Source organism: Chionomys nivalis, chromosome 24, assembly GCF_950005125.1.
Source record: "Chionomys nivalis chromosome 24, mChiNiv1.1, whole genome shotgun sequence".
Taxonomy (NCBI): domain Eukaryota; kingdom Metazoa; phylum Chordata; class Mammalia; order Rodentia; family Cricetidae; genus Chionomys; species Chionomys nivalis.
In genome coordinates, this window is record NC_080109.1 from 15,708,132 (window position 1) to 15,726,090 (window position 17,959).

General features: G+C 42.7%; 1 protein-coding gene across 10 annotated transcripts in view; it reads left to right on the plus strand.

The window, feature by feature from the left end:
- Nucleotides 1–17,959, plus strand: part of Plch1 (phospholipase C eta 1) — a 144,585-nt gene that overhangs the window by 104,827 nt on the left and 21,799 nt on the right. For 8 of the 10 annotated variants that reach the window (XM_057757008.1, XM_057757010.1, XM_057757011.1 and 5 more), the window contains exons 10-13: nt 1,791–1,898; nt 10,950–11,111; nt 13,151–13,222; nt 16,430–16,524. In XM_057757008.1, the coding sequence (XP_057612991.1) occupies nt 1,791–1,898; nt 10,950–11,111; nt 13,151–13,222; nt 16,430–16,524 (437 nt within the window). The remainder of the gene's footprint in view (nt 1–1,790; nt 1,899–10,949; nt 11,112–13,150; nt 13,223–16,429; nt 16,525–17,959) is intronic. The other 2 variants (XM_057757009.1, XM_057757012.1) reach the window with 1 other exon arrangement.

Below are 17,959 nucleotides of genomic sequence, written 5' to 3' on the forward strand. Positions count from 1 at the left end.
GAACTCCCTCTTGCAATCTGAGAAGCGTTGATGTGCACCAATCAGTTACGAAGTACTTCAAAATGTCCTATCTCAGTTTTGAGTTAAAAATGTTAGATATTTGTTTGGTTTTTTTAGCCTTTCTTAAAAGCGGGGGGGGGGGCATGATGCCTAAAAATGACCCATCAGATGGGCTTTCCTCTGTCATTGAAGACAAAACAGGAGAAGGGGTCCAAACTGAGCCTGTCCTACTGAGGACGCCTTTCTGCCAACACTTCCTGAGGCCACTGTGTGGCTTGTGAGGTTATAGGCAATGCTCTCCGTCACTTACTGTTTTGCAAAGGGTACTTTCGCTGGATTAGTTCTGCCCCTGTGACTCCATTTGTGAGTATATTAGGTGTCTATGGCTGCATAGCAAATTGTCCCCAAATTTAGCAACTTGAAGTAGCAAGTCCCTGTTGGGTGTTCTATCACCTGCAGTGAAAGAGTCACGGGGAACTGCAGTTACCTCAAGGCAGACTGGGGAGAGGAGTGGGGGCAGGGAGGTGGCTGGATATGGGAGGAAAAGTAGGAACCTAAGTTCAGGAAGGGCACCCTACCTATCATTTTGCTCCATGTTTAGAAGTGGTCACTAGTTCCAGCCCACATTCAAGAAGAGAGCATTGTAGTAGGGTAGAGAAAAGAGCCAGGAGACATTAGTGACACTTTGGAGGCTGCCAACAACAGCCTCGGTCACTTGCCTCAGAGCCTGGTTCTGATCACCCTTTCCCTACATCATAGTCTGGATATGACTCCATGTCCTCTCAATATTCCTTCTGCTCTCAAGGCAGAAGCCCACCAATGTAGAGAGCTACCTTAGAGCTCTCTCTTATCAGACCCCGGGCCTTGCCTTTTTTTGCCTTTTTTCTTTTATTTAACTTTTTCTGAATATAAATTGGGAAATATAAAAGAGGGAGGCAAAGCCCATAGAGGTACTTACTCTTAATTTTGTGTGTGTGTGTGTGTGTGTGTATGCATGTGCACACATGTGCATCTGTGTGTGTGCCTGTGGGACACGGTGGAGGTCCGAGGATAAACACAAGTGTCGGCGCTTGTCTTCCATCTTGTTTGAGGTAGCCCTGTGGGTTTCCAGCAGTTCCCCTGTCTCATCTTCCATCCTGACATAGAAGCCCTGAGATTATAGGCACAAGCTAATGGGGTCCAAAGTCAGATCCTCATGCTTGTGTGGTAAGTGTTTTACCCTCTGAGCATCTACCCAGCCCTGGATACTTATTCTTTTCTTAAAATTGATTTTATTGAGCTTTACATTTTTCTCTGTTCCCTTCCCTGCCTCTCCCCTCCCCTTCAACCTTCTCCCATGGGCCCCATGCTCCCAATTTACTCAGGAGATCTTGTTGTTTTTTACTTCCCATGTACATTAGATCCATGTATGTCTCTCTTAGGCTCCTCTTTGTTGTCTAGGTTCTCAGGGATTGTGAATTATAGGCTGGTTTTCTTTGCTTTATTTTTAAAAACCACTTATGAGTGAGTACGTATGATACTTGTCTTTCTGGGTCTGAGTTACCTCACTCAGTATGTTGTTTTCTAGATCTATCCATTTGCCTGCAAATTTCAAGATGTCATTATTTTTTTCTGCTATGTTATAATGTGTATCAGGATTTTGTTCTTTTAAAGGACTGAGTAATATTCCCTATGAGAAGAGCAGGTTTTGTATGTCCATTCATCTTTCAACAGACACTTAGTTTACCTCTACTTTGGGGCTGTTATGAATGTATTTACATTTTCAAATAGGATGTTTTGATCTCTTTCAGGGCAAGAAGTTGCCGTATCACCTTGGGGATGATGCGGAGGAAGGAGAAGTGTCTGACGAGGACAGCGCCGATGAGATTGAAGATGAGTGCAAGTTCAAGCTACATTATGTGAGTTGCTAGCTCAGGGCCCTTTGTGCCCTTCACGTACTCCAGGAAGAAGGGGGCCCCTAGAGTCATTTTGATTTACATTTCCATGATGGTTAAGGATGTTGAGCAATTCCTTAAGTGTCTTTTGGCCATTTGTAATTCTTCTGTTGAGGATTCTCTGTTTAGATCTGTACCCCATTTTTTTTGATTGGATTATTTGGTAATTTGATATCTAGTTTCTTGAGTTCTTTATATATTTTGGAGATCAGTCCTCTGTCTGATGTGGGGTTAGTGAAGATCTTTTCCCATTCTATAGGCTGCCGTTTTGTCTTAATAACTGTGTCCTTTGTCTTACAAAAGCTTTTCAGTTTCAGGAGGTCCCATTTATTAATTGCCGATCTCAGAGTCTGTGCTATTGGTATTATATTTAGGAAGCATTCTCCTGTGCCTATGCCTTCATGGCTACTTCTCACTTTCTCTTCAATGAGGTTCAGTATGGCTGGCTTTATGTTGAGGTCTTTGATCCATTTGGACTTGAGTTTTGTGCATGGGGATCTATATGAAGCTATTTGCATTCTTCTACATGCTGACATCTAGTTATGCCAGCACCATTTGTTGAATATGCTTTCTTTTTTCCACTGTATAATTTTAGCTTCTTGGTCAAAAATCAGGTGTTCATAGGCTTGTGAATTAATATCAGGGTCTTTGATTTGATTCCATTGGTCTACCTGTTTGTTTTAATGCCAAAATCAAGCTGTTTTCATTACTGTCGCTCTGTAATAGAGCTTGATGTCAGGGATGGTGCTTCCTCCGGGAGTTCCTGCATTGTAGAGAATTGTTTTGGCTATTCAGGGTTTTTTGTTTTTCCGTATGAAGTTGAGTGTTGTTCTGTCAAGATTAGTGAAGAATTTTGCTGGGATTCTGATGGGAATTGTGAAGGCAAACATTTAACTTGGGCTGGCTTACATTTGAGAGGTTTAGTCTCTTTCATCCTGGCAGGAAGTGTGGTGGCACACAGGCAGACATGATGCCGGAGAAGGAGCTGAGAGTTCTACATCTGCACCCGCAGGCAGGAGGGAGAGAGAGACAGCTGGGCTGAACTCGAACATTTCACCCCCCAAAGCCCACTCCCAGTGACCACCTACTCCAGCAAGGCCATGCCTCCTGAGAGTGTCACTCCCTGTAAGCCTATGGGAGCTATTTTCAGTCAAACCACCACACCGAATGTGCTCTTTCCAGGGACAAACCCACATATTATAATAGGTCTGGGAGTTAAACTGTGGTTGGACTGTCAGTCTTCTTGAGGAACATGAATAGGTGTGGCCCCAGCCACACCTAGGTCTGCTTTCTTAAGATGTAAAACCCTTCACTGACAAAGTATACCTTGGTCTCAATTTCGAAGCCCTTACTAGAGTGGGATGCTTGGCTGGGTGTTTAATTGGCCACATCCTCAATAGAGTGGCATTTGAAGTTAGCCTTGGGATGACTTTTTCTTACACGCAAGAACCTCTGTGCAGAAGATCAGTGTTTTGACTCGTGGGAGTGAGGGAGGGGTTGCAGTTTGAACCTGCAGAATTCTAAGGCTTGAAGAAATGCTGTCCCTGTCACTGTCAATAGTCACATGATTTCTGGTGCCACATGATAAGCCCAAAGCAGTGCAGGCTTTGCTGTGTAGTTTCATTTCCACAGAAAAGTGGCACTTTGTGGACATCAGAACCATTATTCTGTCCCCAGATATATTTTGTATAATCTCTCCTAATATACACGATTATCCTGAATTCAACAATTATGTTGTTACAACAAGACACTATCTTCTAAATTACAGTCACTCTGATGCCTCACCTCTGAGGTGGCAGCTGGAACTGACATTATTTTCAAAGGAGACAAGAACTTAATGACAGCTGAAGACTTCATAGACATTTCTTTCATGGCTTTAACATGCTTTGAAAAGGGAAAATGGCGAAGATTCAGCTGGAACAGAATGAAAATTATGATCTGAATTCATCCCTTCCCTCTTAGTAGTTTTAGTTAAATATCTGTAACTAATAGGTCACAAAAACCTACATAGTTTTATAACTGAAAATATATTAACTACATTAGTTTTTAAAAAATATATTCTTCTAGGTATTTGCTATCTTTGTAACTGGTATCTTCTGATTGTGGATAATTTAAGTCTTATTTAATAAACCTAGCTTTTCTGATTCCCTTTCTTGTGCCTCTAGGTTCTTCAGATCTCTGGGTTATTAGCTGCATAGTCTACCATCTGTGGAGGATGCAGAAGCCGTGCATATTACCTGTGTGGGGAATGCTGTTCTGGGAAACTGGGAGGTGGTAGCTTCAACTACTGTTACCATGACAAATGTAGACATCTATTGCAGTATGCAATCAAAGCTGATCTAGTTCTTAGGCCCACTTGGCTGTATCAGTTTTTTTTGATCCCATTGAGACTTTTTTGTTGTACTCGGGGTTGAATCCAGGTAAAGTCAAATACTTTACCACTGAACTGTGTCACCAGGCTTCTTTTGACTTTTTATCTTGGGACACAGCCTCACTTTGTTGCCAAGGCTGGCCTTGAACTTACTGATCCTTCTGAAATAGTTGGGATATCAGCTTACGTCACCATGGTTGACAAAATTCTATTTTATATAGATGTCTATAAATTTATTTATTTTCTATAAATGTCTGTGGTTATGACATTTCACTGTAGACACAGTTCTGTGAAAACAGAATAATATTTGTACCAGGGTTCTCTGTTTATGCCCATAGTCTCCTGGCTGCTTTCTAGGCTCTGGTATGGATCAATGTTTTAGAATGTGTTTCTACAAAGAGAGTCATGACCATTCATTTGAACTGAGTAGAGTTACAGAACACCCCATTTTAAAGGTTTTACAGAGACTTCCTTGTCATACATTGAAGAAGAAACTGTGTTAACACACACATGTACACACACACACACACACGAACACTCAACATTTTCAGTAGAAGTATATAAAGTTATTATACAACCTTTATTTCTCTATTTTTGAACTCCTCTAAGAAAAGAAAATTTAGAATTTGAGAGTATTTTATTGTAACTAGTCAGTTTATACTCCACTGAGAAGCAGGGAGTTTAATTATCTTATCAACGTAGCAGATTTAAAGATGGTTGATCATATTCCTATAAAACTTAGTGCAGTGTTGGTTGGTTGTATGAACCAGTCATTACCCACAAAGCCATTTCTATAAAGGAAGTCCTTTATCTCAGCTGTAAGTTGAAAGTACATGGTTAGGTTTATCAGCCATATCTAAATCAGTGTAATACTGAAAGCTTTTTATCCCAGTTCATGGACACTAGACCATAAAGTTTCATGATCTTATTAAGATAGTTTATGCATGTCACCAGCTTTTACTGGGCATTTCCTGTTGGAGCTGCACCATCATTGTTGGTGTTAGATGACACTGGAGTGGATAAAATAGATTGAAGATATTCCTGGGGTTTAAACATTAGTGAAAGAGAAAGGAGACAGATAAGAAACAAGGCAAACAAGTAAAATATATGGTATGTTAGATATACGTGCTAGAGGAAAAAGTGATGTGGGTTAAATTTTTAGAGAGGATGTTTACATAAAACTTTCCTTAAAAGTTACATTTAACTAAATATCTGAAGAAAAAAAGAATTACCTAGTTTAATATATGGGGAGAAAGTTCTAGGCAGAATGAACCCCAAGGGAAAGAGTAGGGCAGGCATAGCGGCTCACCCAACTGAGCAGGATGCAGGCTTTCTCCTAGTCCATCTGCTGTTCAAACCCCATGACGTTTCTTGCTTATGCGATGAATGTCTTCTGCTATGCTTGGCTCGTCTAAGCTTCTGTTTTGTATTACTTTGTAGCCTCAGCCACAGAGAAAATCTGGCTCATGATATGTAAGCCACAGGGTAAAGCCAGTGTGCTCAGTGACCCAAGAATCACAGCTCAGCGACGTAAGGGACAATTTCCTCCCAGCCGCAGTACAGTAATCTAGCAGATTTGATTCCAGGCAGCCCGATCATTGTTATTCACAGTTATGGGACCCCCTGTGCCAGGGGGCGGCCCAGACTTCGCACTCTTGAATTTCAACTCCCTTGGTTATTTTTTTCTCCTTCTGTTGAGCTTTTGAGTTTTTTTTTTTTTAAAAAAACTCTCTCAGTCTGTGTTTAGCCAGTCTATTGGGCACAAACAGCAGCTCTCTCTTGCATGAAGCTCATCCCACAAACACCAAGCCTACCAGCACCAATTGAGCCCCAGTACAGCCCATTGTACCCCATTATTCTGTACACTATTATCCATTCTGGCCCTCACTGAACATTTTAATCATTTTCCCCTCCCCGCAACTATTGTTGCAACTTCATCATCTTTCCTTCGAGACATTTTAAGAAGACTTGTGAATGTCATTAGTCTCAAACATAACAGCATTCACAGAACGGATGAGCTACCTCTTGGGGCTCTGGGGTCTTGCTACTCCTCTGTCCACTCTGAGATGAAATGACATGTGCCAAGCAGCAGGTCATATCCTAGCAACAAATTACAAGGACTAGATGAGGTGGCGTGCGAGATTCCAGTTCTTTCTACACTGTGATACGATTCTTGAACAGAAGAACATTCAATGAGAAGTAAATGAAGTTGCAGGAGAAGGGCGAAGTGAATGCAGACTCAGCTGAAAAGCAGGCGTCCTTCACCCCATGCCTTCAGGAAATAGGCTTGAAGCTATATAAGGCAATCGAAGGGGCAGCTAATATATTTTCTTCCTGTTGCCAAAGTCCAGTACTAAACAGGGAAGAAAAGACATTGAGGGATGTAGAGATGGCCCCGTATCTTGTTTTCTGGCTTTGTTTTCAAAGAGAAGGCCCCCAACTTCAGCTGCATAGTAGTATGGCAAGGAGCTTTCAGGGGTGCTAACACCTTCAGAGATTGTGACACTGGTCCCGGTGTTGCCTGGGAGTCTTGCCCACTGCTCTGGTGACTCCAATGTCTAGTGTCTTCAGCTCCTTTCTAGACTGGTGTGGGGCAGCCTTTTTTCTGAATGGTGCTATAGTGAAAATGTGCTGGGGGGGGGGGGATGAGAATGTGTTTGTAATTTATTGATTGATTGATTGATGGATGGATGACAGAGCTTCCTAGATCTCACTCATTCTCTCAGAAAACCGAATCAGGGAGAAACCGCTGCTGACCATGTTAAATGATGATTCTCCTCTTCCCACAGCAGCCCCCTCCCTCCGGCCTAGGGAACGAAAGGACGAGACACACAGGACTCTCAGCTCCTGTCTCTAGTGCAGCCGCACGTGGCAGATAGGTCTTGAGGTCAGCCGCCTGTCTGAACTGTCTTTCAGTGAGTGCTATTGGAGTCTGGAACTGAATGCTAACACAGGAATGAAACCTCAGCTGCGGGCTCCTTTGTTCTTTGTGGCTGCAAATCTTGTCGCAATGAAAATCAGAGAAAGGGAAGGAAGAGATCACCAGGCAGGGCTCTCATTCCTTTGGCAAATCCCCACTTTTAGAGGATGTGACGGGAATACTAAGTCCTGTGTCAGGCGCTTGTTTTTCCACCAGCCCCAGCCATCCTGGACTTCGTAGTGTTAGCCCTGCTCTTCTGATGTGCCCACAGTTCAGCTCTTCATCGTGTTCCGCTTCCTGCGAGGCCCTGGGCAAGGAAAAGAAGTGGTGTAGGGAGGCTCTGTGCTTGGCTCTGGCCTTCTAGGTGTTCTAGCAAGCTTTCTCTTGCAAACTTTCTCTTTCCGTCTCCACAGGTCCTCCCCTCCACGCCCAGGAGCAACTGATCAAAAAAGCTAGGAGTAAGAGATCTTACAGCTCTTTTGTGGGCTCCACTCATGGCCTTAAGTGAAACATACTCAAGTTTCCTGCAGAGAGATTTCAGACTATTTTCCACGTTTTACAATAGGAATGGCGGTTGTTTAGAATGCGAGCCAACTCAGCATCAGCCAGATGCCAAAAATTCACCCCTTTCTGCCACAGTGTGAAAGAATGGCTGCTGCATTGTTGGAGAAGTGCTCCGGCTCGTCTCTGTGTCAGATTCCTAGGGCCGTGCTTGGATGAGCTTCCGAGTCTTTCCTCGGTCTGTGTCATTACGAGTGGTTCTTGACAGGTCCTCATACGTCCCTTAGAGGGTGTCGAGTGGTTCTGATAACGTGCTGCTGGAGGCCACTGCTTTGTAAGGTGGCCTGGCACAGAGACACGCTTGTGCTTGCCAGACAGGCGCACCGTGTTGCTTGAGCTTTGACTTATTACATTTGACAGATACTGCGTTTTCAGCCTGTGTGTGTGCTGCGGTGTTGAACTGAAAAAGCACATCAGCTCGATTTTTCTCCACAACATGTGCTCATATTGTGTGTCTGGCACAGTTTCGTGTTCCCCCAATACGTTAAGCTTTATGATTATATTGTCATTATATGTGGCGATCTCTGATTTTTGATGTTAGTTTTCTCATTGTTTGGGGAGGGGAACTTCCATAAACTCACCTAATCTGTTAATATGTGTATTCTGATCTGTTCACTAATTTGCCATTCATTCCTCAGCTCTTTTTTTTTTTTTTCTTTTTTACCCTTGGTCTTTGCCAGTCCCTGATTCAGAACAGTATTGAAAGTAGGCTAATCAATGGCCTTACAGTAGCCCCCAGCTGCTCAGGCAAAAGGGAGCGTTGGAGAGGATGACTCTCAGGGACAAAGGCAGACAGACACTGGCCGGCTGAAGGCAAGGCCTCCCATGCTAAACAATTGGCCAAATTGTCAATACAAAGGAAAAGGTGAAGGAGATTAAAGGTGCTACTCCAGTAAACACACAAATGGGAAAAAGTGAAGCCGACCTACAGCTGATAGCGTACAAGGCTTTAGTGGTCTGGATAAAAGATAAACTAGCCTCAACATTCCTGGATGCTGAAGCCCAAATAAGGGTGAAGTCCTAACTCTCTTCTGTTAAGGGTCTTAAGAGGAGAATGTCCTGGGCTTCTGGTGGGCTTGAATTCAGTGCTAAGTGTTCTCAGAAGAGGAGAAGGCCAACAGATGGGTACACATAGGCAAAGATGATGTGAATACAAAGGTAGAGAGAGCTGTGCTCTCACAAGCCAGGGAATACAGGGAGCTGCTGTAAGTGAGGAGAGGCCAGGACCCAGAGCTCCAAAGGGACCGTGACCCTACTTTGCTCCAAACTTTTGTCCCCCAGACTAATGAGAAAATGAATTTGTTTCAAGCTGCTAAATTGGAGTCATTTCCTACAGCTATCACAGGAAATCGATGGTCTTTTCTTTTAAGATATATTGCTTCATGCTTCTTCAGTCCAAGAAGCTGAATTCCCAAGGCAGGTGGCCTGTCCTCTTCTGTGCCCCGGTGGTACCCCATAGGCCTGACTCTACTGACTTGTTTGAATAGTTCCCCATGGCACCAAGGGCTGTGACAGTGGGTTGATCCTTATTAGTATGTGTCACCTAGCATATGGCAGAGATTCGGTACAAGTCTGTTTTAATCAAAATGAGTTTCCCCCCTAAACTCTCTGTGATCTATGCCCCCAGCACCCTTGCCTGTGTACTAATTAATTCCACGGTAACCTCTGTGCCTGGATTTTCATCTGCAGACTCCTGGCCCCCTTTGGTGTATGCTCACCGACTGCTGTTATTCCTAAAGTACTATTTATGCAGAATTCTGACTGCCCCATCTTCTGGCTTTCAAATCCCTTCAGTCCCCAAAGTCCTTGCCTTTCCTCTGAACTTCTCCTGCTCTAGGCCATGACTGATCCATTTAAATCCTTTGTTTAGACTGGGTACCACAGGGAAGCCCTTCCCTTCCTCACTGTCGAACACTTAGCTCTCTGATCGGACCTTGTCTCTGGCACCATCTCTGCTACCCAGGAGGAATGGCGTGTCCTTCCTAGCATCCCTGTGACTGGCGGGCTATGCTTGTTCACTTCTGAACTCCAGTGCAAGCTCTTTGTGTCTCCTTCAGAGCCTGATTCTATCATGGGTGGAATGCATTGTTAATTGGACATTTTAAACACATTAATGTAGGTTTTATAAGTACAGAGAAATGTAGCAATCCATCCTGGCAAAGGTGTTCTTTTTTTTCTTTTTTTTTAATTTTCTATGTTTATTTTGCCTTGCTCTTATAGGATTTTGTGAAATGCATTCAGAAGTTGAGGGCTATCTATTCCGCAGGGGTCAGATAGATGGGCCTCCTAGTAATATTCCACAATAGTGTGGGAATTGTTCTTGTGGAATGGTACAACCCCCTGCATGCCTGGGGCAGGTTGGTCTTTGGCAACCCGTTGAATAATCTGTGGAGCAGATCTGGACAAAGGGAGAGGCCAAGGCAGTTAAACAGCAGAGGGCAGTGCACACAACTTGGGGCCACTGGTCTGTGAGAGGACACGGGGGCTGTGTGAGATTCCATGTGAGGTATTGGCATTGCTTTGTTTCCCTGAAAGCCTTGAAATTGGTTGTGATTTTTAAAATAATCATAATCAAAGGTCATAGCCCAAGTCAATATTGTGGACCCACTAATGATGTCAAGGTGTTGGAGATCAGAAAGAAATTTTGTCTCAGAATTGTCAGCAACCTTGGAAACTCCCTTAGCAATTTTTTGCCTCTCAGTGAAGGAAGTCCATTTTAAAAATAGTACTTTTGCTCAATTGTAACTATGTTAGGTTTAGAAAGCTTCATTTCCTGAAGGTTCTCCTGGCTTGCCCTCTGGGGAAAGTGTGGAGCATCAAGAGGGAATGGTTTAAAATCTTTTCTCACTTACTGGCTACCTCTGTAAACCTCCAACAACTTGCTTAACTTCTCAAGGCCTCAGAATCCACATCATTGAAACAAAGTTAGAATAAGACTTTGTGTGAACAGTGCCGAACACACGTGCAGCCAATGAAGGGCAGCTGACCGAGACGGGGGTTTTTGGTGAGGGGTTTCAAAATTGTTCAACGAGTATCTTACTATTTTACAGGTGACCGAGAGATCATGAGATTATAAACTCAGTGTTGTCTTGGGCAGAAGGCATCTTCTACAGGAGTCTGTTTCTCGGGGGATTGTTTATATTATTATTATTCTTTTTTTCAGAGTAATGGGACCACTGAGCACCAGGTAGAATCTTTCATACGGAAAAAACTGGAATCATTGTTGAGGGAGTCTCAAATTCGAGACAAAGAAGATCCTGACAGTTTCACAGTGAGGGCTCTACTCAAGGCCACACATGAAGGCTTAAACACCCACCTGAAGCAGGTAAACAATCTCCTCTTGAATGCTCCCCTCGCCAAGGGAAAAAAAAAAACGGACCCTCCTCTTCGGTTTCTAAGCACCTTTCCTTTGTGAAATGCTCCTCAGATGTCTATGCCTATCTTTGTAAAGTTTGAGCAAAAACATCCTTGTGCAAAGTAAGTGAGGATGTGTGCAACACACTTAGCATTGTCCTGGGCACAGAAAGTACCAACTCAGGTCAATGACTTTGATCTCAGATTGCCCGAGACAGCTTTGCTGTGTGCTGTTGACCTGGTGTCCAGCTAAATATGCCCAGTTTCTCTCTTAAATCATCTTAGTTGGGACAATAAGTGACAGGGTCCTCCTACCAATTAATGGGCTCTTAGAAGTACCAAAGAACTCACAGGTTAACTGGCTCGCTATTCTCCTGTTTATCGGATGAGAAAATGGAGTCCAAGAGAAGAGCCATGGCTTTGGCAGTAGTACTGTTTCTCCTAGCTTGGATAAAGTAGTTTCAATTCTATGACCAATATCCAGTGTAGCTACCTTCCTAATCCATACGCTTTGAACAGTTAGTGGTCAGGATTACTAGGTCTTCATAGGCAATGTACACACATAAAGTAGTCAAGGGTGAGTCAACGTCCCCCCATGAGCCCCTGGTTCTTACCCCTCACCAATTTTTTTTTTTTTTTTGGTTTTTCGAGACAGGGTTTCTCTGTGGTTTTGGAGCCTGTCCTGGAACTAGCTCTTGTAGACCAGGCTGGTCTCGAACTCACAGAGATCCGCCTGCCTCTGCCTCCCAAGTGCTGGGATTAAAGGCGTGCGCCACCACCGCCCGGCTTCCCCTCACCAATTTTTGGGTGGGTTTTTATACCAGTCATCTCCCGGTTCTTCCTTGCCATCTCTTCTATGAATTACTTTTGATATCATCCGTCTACGGCTTTAGCAGACACTTCTTGCAGTTTCTTTATTTTAAGGGGCTTGCTTACTTAGCTTTGTTCTATTGGTGAGTTTCTCTCTGTTTAGCTGGAATCCTTGGTGGGTGGGGTCTGCAGGTCTCCCCACAATGAATTTCAGGGACAATAACCCTTTCAACAGGGGACATTTCTGCCCCCACTCCACATGTGGGCTAACACAGGAGGAGACTTGCTCACCACCTTTGCCTGAAAAATGAACCCACGTGAGGAGTCTTCAGAGGCTCAAATTCCACTCCCTGGTGCTAACCACCAGGGCAATGCTTTCAATGCACAGATATGCATCACATGATTTCCTTAAATGAATGAAAGTGTTATGACTGGCTTTTATTTATAATATTTTAAAATCCCCAACAACAGTGTTCAGTGTGAGCATTTTCTATATTTAGCAGCTTGGGATACAAAGTAGCAAAATGCTACTTCAAAAATAAAACAAAAAATGATTAATGATGATAATTTTTCTGACACAGTTTTGACACATGTTATACATGAAACTATGGCTATCACACCTGGAATCTGCTTCCATCATGCTATTTTGTTTCATGTTTTATATGTTTAAGATCTTCAGAGATTAGTCCCCAGTGGCTTCACATCTGCCCACTATGCAAGTGAACCATGGCTCGCTTAATCACTCTTTAGACTGAACAGTTGGTTTTTTTCTTGTCACTGTTACTACTGTCCCTAAATTATCCTAATTATGGACATGAAATTCCAGACAGAGCATCCTTTACAGTAGTAGAAGAGGTCTCACCGAAACCCTCAGATAAGGTTAAGTGGCTATTTTCCAAAATTAAAACTCCTCTTAACCAGAAATGATCATCTCTGCTTGGGACATTCAGAGCACCGCTTCCTGGGCTTAGGCACACGGTGAATAGGGATGGAAGCCATGGGCTGATGCTGTATTCTGGCATCCCTGACGGTGTCCCCCTTTTGGCATCAGACAGACACAGTCATATTTGAGATGTCAGAGGTGTGAAGTAGGAAGAAATGAGCCAGGGAAAGAGAAGAGAGGGTCCCTAGGGCACCTGCCAGAGCTAAGCAGGATGAAAAGAAAGAAAAATTATTACACTATGCTTTTTATTTACGCAGAACCTGGACGTGAAGGAAAGTGGAAAGAAGTCCCATGGGCGATCGCTGATGAGCAACTTCGGGAAACACAAGGTATGTACATAGTGATGGTCGTTAATGTGTGGTATTCAGTTAATTTAAAGATTCTATAAGTAAAAGGGTAACATTGTATTGAAATAACCTTGAGATGGTTAAAGGTTTTGTTGAAAGGACTTCTGAAGGAGAGAAGTTTGAATTTTTTTTTTTTTTTTTTGGTTTTTTGAGACAGGGTTTCTCTGTGGTTTTGGAGCCTGTCCTGGAACTAGCTCTTGTAGACCAGGCTGGTCTTGAACTCACAGAGATCCGCCTGCCTCTGCCTCCCGTGTGCTGGGATTAAAGGCGTGCACCACCACCGCCTGGCTGAGAAGTTCGAAATTTAAACAACTTTGAAATTTAGAACCGCTGTTAATTTGATCAAAAATCAAGTTGCATTTTAGATGCTTTTTAAATACACATATCCAACAAAGGACTCATATTCTATATACTTGAATCATTTCTACAGGTAAGAAGACAGGCAGTTCAAATTTCCAAAAAACAAAACCAACCAAAAGTTTAAATGCGCCCATTACAAAAGCAGATAGCATAGGAAAGAGGCACTTGGCAAGGAAGTGAGGTTCTCCTTTGGAGTTATCTGGAAGTGAAAATTGCATAAAAAGAACACAGAGACCAAGCATTTCAGTGCCGAGCAACATGTACTCCTTCTGCCGAGGTACAGAAACCAACGTGGCACACGGTATGACCATCTCACCTTTAGCAGCTCCACTGTTGGGTTTATGACCAGGACAGAAACAACAGTTTAACAGTGGCATTTGCAATGGGACAAGTAGTGAACAGCCCAAATGCTCCTTAACTATAGAACCAACTAAAATGTGGCAAATTCACATCTGGCCTGTTGAACAGCCACAGAAAGAACACAGTTATACCTATGTGCCATGATATTATCTTTCAAGCATGCCACAGAAAGAACACAGTTATACCTATGTGCCATGGTATTTTCTTTCAAGCATGATCTGAGCTAAAGAAACTTGGAGAGCATGCAGTGAGAGTATCTTTATGTATTTAAATTTAAAACCCTGTAAAAATGCTATAGCGTAGAAATCCGGGTAGGTATTAAGGGTCATTGTTACCTTTGAGGGGAAAGTAAGGACCAATGGGAGGATGTGGAGGATTCTAGAAAGCAGGCAGGATTCTACTTCCTCACTGGAGTGCTTTCAGTTTGTGGAAGGCATCATTTGGTACACACAAAACTGCGTACTTGTGCAGAAGTATGTGCCACCTCAATAAAGCAGTGAAAAATTTATATAAGATATCAGTCACCGGGCCAGTGAGACGGCTCAGCGGATCCAGTGTGTGGTCTCAAGCCTGGTGACCTGGGTTTCTCATGACCTACCTGGTGGAAAAAGTTCAAGTTGCTCTGACAGTTTGTCCTTTGACATTCACTTGTGCACCGTGGCATAAGTGTGTGAATGTGCATCCACACACACATGCACACATGAACTAAATGTAATTTTAAAAATTAATAAAGGAGATTGGTTATTAGGTGATGAGTGTAATGCTATCTGAGGGTTTCGGTGAGAGACCTTTTCTACTATTGTAAGGGATGGTCTGTCTGGAATTTCATGTCCATAAGTAGGATAATTTAGGGACATTAGTTACAGCGATAAAAAATAAACCAACTTCAGTCTAAACAGTGATTAAGCGAGCCTTGATTCACTTGCATAGTGGGCAGGTGTGAAGCCGCTGGGGGCTAATCTCTGAAGATCTTAAACATACAAAACAGTGTGATGAAAATAGAGTCTGGGTGTGAATGCTATAACCTCATATATATCATGTATCAAAACTGTGTCAGAAAAATTATCAACATTAATCATTCTTTGTTTTGTTTTGTTTTTGAGGAAGCATCTTGCTGTGTAGCCCAGGCTGGCCTTACACACCCACTGAACTTCCTGCCTCTTCCTCTCAAGAGCTTGGATTACAGATGTGCGCCAAAACACTGCCTTTAGCTATTAACTTCTTTTTATAACTTATAATAAAAATGTATCTTCTGAGGAAAATATTTGAGAGGAATTTCAGCTACCAAAGAGTGAACATTTTCACACATCTGGTGATAACAGTAGGCTGTCCGTGAGGTTGTTTATGAATTATTTTAGTAAGTACCACTAATAATTTACATACAAAGTTAAAGTCAGTGGATTACAAAATGGCTTTGTATGTCTCTCATTTAATCATTGAAATAATAATAATAACCCTGTAGAATGGTAGTGTTTACACAATACGTTTAAGGTATGGCAGGAAACCTGATGGGACTTGCGACTTGACCTGCTTGGTGAAAAGCTAACCTAGAGTGAGAGTTTGAACAGTAGGGTTTCCATGTCTGAGTTCTCAGGATGAAAGCAATTCCTGAGAAGGTTCAAAGTCACTCATCACCGTTGGTGCAGTGGGCATCTTGTAGCTGGTCTTCAGTTTGGGGGGATGAGAAAATCTGGAAGTTGATGTGACGATGTGATGACTTGGGGACAGTGTTCATTTCCAGGGTCACCTTCCTCCGATGTCCAAAGTATACTGTCTAGATGGCTAACCTTGGTAGGAGCTGTATGTTTGGTCTCAAGTTTTTCTGCAATGACTGGGGGCTCCATCATTTGTTATGTTGGGTTTTGTGCTGCCTAAATAATGAGCAGTCTCCAGTGTGAGAATGAACTCCGCCCCCCCAAGAAAAAAATCTGTCCAGAAGATGCTAGATTAATTCTGGAGACTTTAAGCTCATGTGCTATGAATAGCAATTTTTATTTTACTTCTAGAATGTAAAATGGGCTATAAACTCAAAACAGCAGTTTGATTTACATAATAACTATTTGAGAATGTGTTGATGGAAGGTAGAATGCTAGGTTTTTTTAAAACCAAATTTGCCTTTTATCCCTTATCAATAGTAAGCTTCTATACAAAAAGACATTTTCCCTTATAATTATTTAAACAGATACTTTAATTTTGGCTTTCTCTTGTGAACACCTTCAAAGTATGCAACTAATATAATTTTTCTAATATGTCAGTTTTCTGTGGCTTATTTTAGGCATGAAACTAAGTTTTGCATTGCTAATGTAATATAATGATTGTTATTGATTATTCTTTCTATGCATGCTCACACGTGCACAGACACCTGTGCGTATGCGTGTGTGCGCGCGCATATGAAAATCTAGCCCAATCTCTCTATTTTGTGAATGTGCCTAATGTGGTGAATTAATAAATTTACTATGACTCTTCCAGCAGAAAACTACAAAGTCACGTTCTAAATCCTATAGTACCGACGACGAGGAAGACATATTTCAGAATCCTGGCAAGGAGGGAGGCCAGCTGTACAGGTAAGAAAGCATCTCCGTGTTTGTTGCTCTGACTCCCACGGCCTCTCCATCCTGTGGTCCTAGCTATTTTAGTTGTGCGTGTCTGGAGACTGGGAGGGATCCTGGAGTGAAATGTGAAGACCAAGTAGAGATACTGTATAGAGGGAACATGGCGTCAGTGAGGGGCTGAACACAGGCTAGTGGCAGGAGTTGTCAGGTGAAGGTGTCTTCAGAGAAGGGGAGGGCTATGCAGATGTCGGACCGGCAGAGGGCTGGAAGGACAGGATAAGCATGTAGCTGGAGCCAGACAACAGTTATTACTAGTCCACCAGCCATCGTAAATACTGAGCAAACTGAACTTTCCATCTTGTAGGGTCACGAAAGGATTAAAGGAATTAAATTGCATATTAGCACGATAGGTCCCAACCCCATTAAAGAAATTATCAAAACTACTAGCTCCTATTTTATTATTTTTGACAACTTTGCACATATACAATGTATCATGGTTGTATCTACCCATTATTACCCTCTCTTGTTCCTTTCCTGATCCTGCTCACTTATGTCTTCCCAACGTGGCCTCCTCCACATCCCTTCACATCTTTGTTTTGGACCCACTGAGATGAATTAGGGTTAGTGTTGTAGAAAGCTGCTTGTTTGTTCCCGGCCACCCAGACTCCTAAAATAATCACACAGAAATCTATATTAATTGTAATACTTGAATTTTACCTTTATTTCTTTATTAATTAAACCTGTTCTCTAACAATTCCATTCACGTCTATAATGAATTCTGTGCTCTCGCTCCCTACCCTCCCTCTCCTATTTTCCTTCCACCCCATCTGCTCTCCCTTCTCCCTATAAATCTCTTTCCCACATTTGTATCCTTTTGTTTGGTGATCTGCTGAGTTTAAACAGGCCCATCCGGATCATCAAGGGTTTAGAACTAGCAATTAGAACCCGGTGGGCTCACTAATGAGTACAGACCGAAGACAATGACTCCTCTCCTAGAATCTATTAGTAGCCATAGTTCAACAGGGAGTAGTAAGGCCCCACAAGCCCCTCCCTCATCCATGATTGACTGTTGATCAGGCCAGTCTTGTGCAGGCTCAGTGCAGATACCCTCAGCTGCTGCTGCTGCTGATGATGAAGATGATGATGATGGTGATGATGATGATGATGATGATAAGGGCTGTGTCAGACTCAGAAGGTGGCATCTCAGTCTTCTCCCTATCTTCTGGCTCTTACATTCCAGTTTCTTCCTTTTCTGCAGTGTTCACTGAACCTTAGACTGGGAGGTCAAAATGTCTTATTTAGGACTGAGCACCAAACCATCACTTACTCTCAACTCTTCGAGCAGCCTTGAGTCTCTGTATTCTTCATTATTCACTGCAAAGAGAGGCGTCTCAGGTTAAGGCTGAGAATAGCCTCTGTCTATGTATAAATGTAGATAATTAGAAGG